This window comes from Glycine max, chromosome 19 (assembly GCF_000004515.6).
Source record: "Glycine max cultivar Williams 82 chromosome 19, Glycine_max_v4.0, whole genome shotgun sequence".
Taxonomy (NCBI): domain Eukaryota; kingdom Viridiplantae; phylum Streptophyta; class Magnoliopsida; order Fabales; family Fabaceae; genus Glycine; species Glycine max.
Window position 1 is genome coordinate 40,629,984 of NC_038255.2, and position 3,741 is coordinate 40,633,724.

Sequence of the window (3,741 nt, forward strand, 5' to 3'; positions counted from 1 at the left end):
TTTTGGAAGTTGCATGATTAAATTAATAATTGAATTTTATTGTTTTAACATGTGACAAACAATAGCAATTTTTATCACAACCATTGCTCAAACAATCACATTATTCGCTACAAATCAATCAATTGATGTCCTACTTGTCGGCTATATATATGTATATAAATACACATCTAGCAATGTACGTACATGACTTATTTTTGCATAGTATGCTTCATATGTACCATGAGAAGTATTTCAATATGGAGGTAATAGTAGTAAATGCCTTTCTCTTTTTTGAGTTGCAACGAGGCCTAACGTGTCCTAAGTAAGACAATTCAACATTGTTACACATAGCATCGGCATCATCTCCTCCTTCACATTGGAGGTCTATGTTCTGCAACACTATCTCCTGGCATGGAAATTTATCGCTGCAATCAAACCTCACAGCTATATCAGAAGCACTTGTGCCCGTTATGTTCTGGTACAACACATTCTTGATTTGGATCGCGGATTTCTTCGAGAGCTAAGCCAAAAAAATAGTAGATATATATACATACGAAAATCACGTTGTGAAATATATACGTATATATGTTGGTTCTAAAATTAGCAAAAGTTGTTTATATTTACCAGTTTTTTGCATGGCTTCTTTTTCTTGTCGCAGTAATTCTGATTTATTATTATGGGGTTGGTCACATTGTCCATTTCAATGTTCTGAAACTGGATGTCGCTAGCACTTCCTGAACCTCCCTACATATATATACGGTTGATCCAAAAGATTTATAGAGTTAATGTCACGAATTAATCTTTTTTTCCAGCACATATACAAGTCATGGGTAGGCAAGACTAATTATGTTAGTTCAGAATTTAAATTACCTGCCATGTCTTAATTCTAACTCCATTTTTAGTTCCAAAAATCTTGGCTCTATTCACTCGTATTCCTGAAACAAATTCCTTGGATTTTCCGGCCCCTAAGCTTCCAATACTACCATCAATCCAAATAAAATTCACGTACAATTATAATACACAATGACATATGAAAACTTTTTAACATGCATGCAGTATAGATCTTAGAGATACTTGTCATTGAAGCTAAATTACCTGATACCATGGCCCGGTCCACAGGTAATATCTGTGGCTTCTACATCTTTAGATCCATGTACAATAGATATACAATCATCACCTAACAAAGATGTATTGATCAATACTTAAAAATAGATCCTCTCAAATTGAATTTTTACATGAATTTATGTGAAATTTTGTATCTATATCTTTCTTCACGAGTAATATGTAGGTGGAGGCCTTAGTGTGAAATAATCTATTCTGCTTAGAGACATTTGTGAGATTTTAATGTTTTACAATTTTTTGTTTTGGAAATGATAGTAAATATTTGTTCTTTATTTTGAGAAAATATTTTTATTTTTATTTTTACATTTAATTACAAAAAAGTTATCTTATTTTCATTTCATTTTCTATTTTTAAAAAATTGTATAAAAAATCTTAAAAACATTTTTTTTATTGTTTTTCATTTTCTCCTTTCTTATATAAAGTTTTGAAAACCAAAAAAATAAAAATAAGATAACTCTTTTAAATGAAAGTAAAAAAAAAAAACATTTTCCCAAATCAAATACTCCTAATTATAAGTACCAGTTCCTATCACAGAGCTTGAGATTTGAATATTTTGCGTATTGGTGACATGAATCCCATCAGTGTTGGGGCTATCCTCTGGTGCGGTCACGTTAAGGCCAGAAACCTGAACATTCACGGAGTCCTGAAATGAAACGTGGATTTGTTGAGCATTTTCTATTCTCAAATTCTCAACTGTTAAGTCCTCGCAATTATAGAAAGTCAGAGCCTACAAAAACAAATAACAAAAAACCATGGTTAGCAAGTATATATTTGAATGTTATATTATTCATATTTCAACCAAAAATTCTTGATCTTTGACATATACATACCGTTGGGGCATCCTTGCAGGGCTGCAAAAGATAACAGAGAAGTATGAATTAGCCAGATTGGTCATCATTTGGAGAAATTATTAGATAATTTTGGATCATCATTGTGATTATACTCTTAATCAATTCCTATCTGACATGTATTTAAGTTTTTATAATTTATGAAAAATAATTGATAAAATGACACATTATGTACGTGTTACGTGAAGATTAGTTAAGATTATGATGGTCTCACAGAACTGATAAAAAATTGGGGTTCTGAATATCTTACACGCTTTTTGTTCCTTTTGCATGAGTTTTTCCACCATATGTTGCCGTTTCCATCAATGGTTCCACCACCATAAACAAATAGTTTCTTAATATTGTCAAATACAAGCCAGTGTTTGCTGTCATCTTCGTAATCTGATGGATCATCTGATGCATCAAGGGTTCCAGAAATCTGACAATTTATGTCACAAATTGATGGTTGTTAGCATATAAGTATTTGTTTGAGATATTAAGTAATCTTAATTTTTCATTAAAGATGAAGCATAAAAAAGGGGAACTAATCACTATAGCGTAATTTTCAGTGTTAAGTAACCTGGACTTCAACGTTAGGTTCGCAAGGGCCAGAGAATCTGATTGGTTTGAGCAAATAATTCGCCTGAGGCACCACAAGAATTGCTTCCCCAGAAGAACATACTACATCCCAAGCCTTCTTGAAAGCCTGAAATAGCCAGCATAGCCAATTATAGAAAAAAAAAAATTAATGTCATTTTTCCAATTACGAAATAAGCAAGTTAATAAACACATTGGCAGCATAAAAGTTGGAGTTGTAAGGAGGTTTCAAATTCTACCACTTCTCTCACCAACTTAAGATACTAACAACTAACATTTATCAATAAATAAAAAATAGACACATTTGTAGCTAAAAAAACAAAGGGAAAAAACACTTTATTTTGGAATGAGTATGTACCTCTGTGTCATCAGTATCACCATTCCCCTTAGCTCCATAATCATTGACACTAACCTTTTTAAGCGAATTACGCTTGTCAAACCTGTTTAAGCTCAAAACATTTGTGCTTTGCTCGATCAAGTTCTTGACTGTCCCACCATCGTCAATAGAAGGTGAATGATCAACATATATACTACTAGGTGGGTCCTCTTGCAAAGTGCTATAACAAGCAACAAAAGAAATGATGATCATGGTGAATGAGAGGAGGAGGTGTTTGAGGAGGGCCATTCTAGCTTTTCCCTTTATATATTATCCCAGAATATAGATGCTCTTAATTTGAAAGGTTTTGGGATTGTTGTTTGATGGGAATGGATTTAGCTAGGTAGCTTGGTGTGGAAATACAAGTAGGGGGAACTTGTGTATTTATAGTCATAGATATAAAAATAATTAAAAAAAAAAAATGTTACATATGGGTATTACTGTATGGAAGGATTATAAAGTACCAGATTGCGACGAAATGATCAGTCCCGGCCCTTTGACTTTTGTTCCATATACTCACCAATTTGACATCAATGTATTGTAGGCAAATTTTATATTTTTATGAAATCTTTTTTTAATTTTCGAAATTTTATATTATCAAATTTAGTCTTTGTATGCTATAAAAGAACTTATTTTTAATTTTTTTTTTCAGAATTTTCACAAACAAAATTAATTTTTGTTTGACATCACACATAGAGTGTGTTTTTTTATAATTTTTTTTATTAAAATATATGAAAAATTGTTTTATTTAAAAAAAATGTTATTAATATGTCTTTCCAAATAAATTGAACTAAAACTTTTAAGGACTCCATTTTTGTCTTTGTTTCTATCATCTTCAAC

General features: G+C 31.4%; 1 protein-coding gene across 1 annotated transcript; it reads right to left on the reverse strand.

Annotated features, from left to right (window-relative positions):
- LOC100797601 (polygalacturonase) lies at nt 1-3,265 on the reverse strand. Its single transcript, XM_014771510.3, has 9 exons — nt 2,884-3,265; nt 2,509-2,634; nt 2,200-2,367; nt 1,932-1,952; nt 1,621-1,828; nt 1,075-1,156; nt 850-958; nt 604-723; nt 1-499 (listed from the first exon to the last, which is right to left on the reverse strand). Exons 1-9 carry the CDS (start codon nt 3,148-3,150, stop codon nt 209-211), a joined length of 1,392 nt encoding a protein of 463 aa, XP_014626996.1. The 5' UTR covers nt 3,151-3,265; the 3' UTR covers nt 1-208.
- Nucleotides 3,266-3,741: the final 476 nt, after the last annotated feature.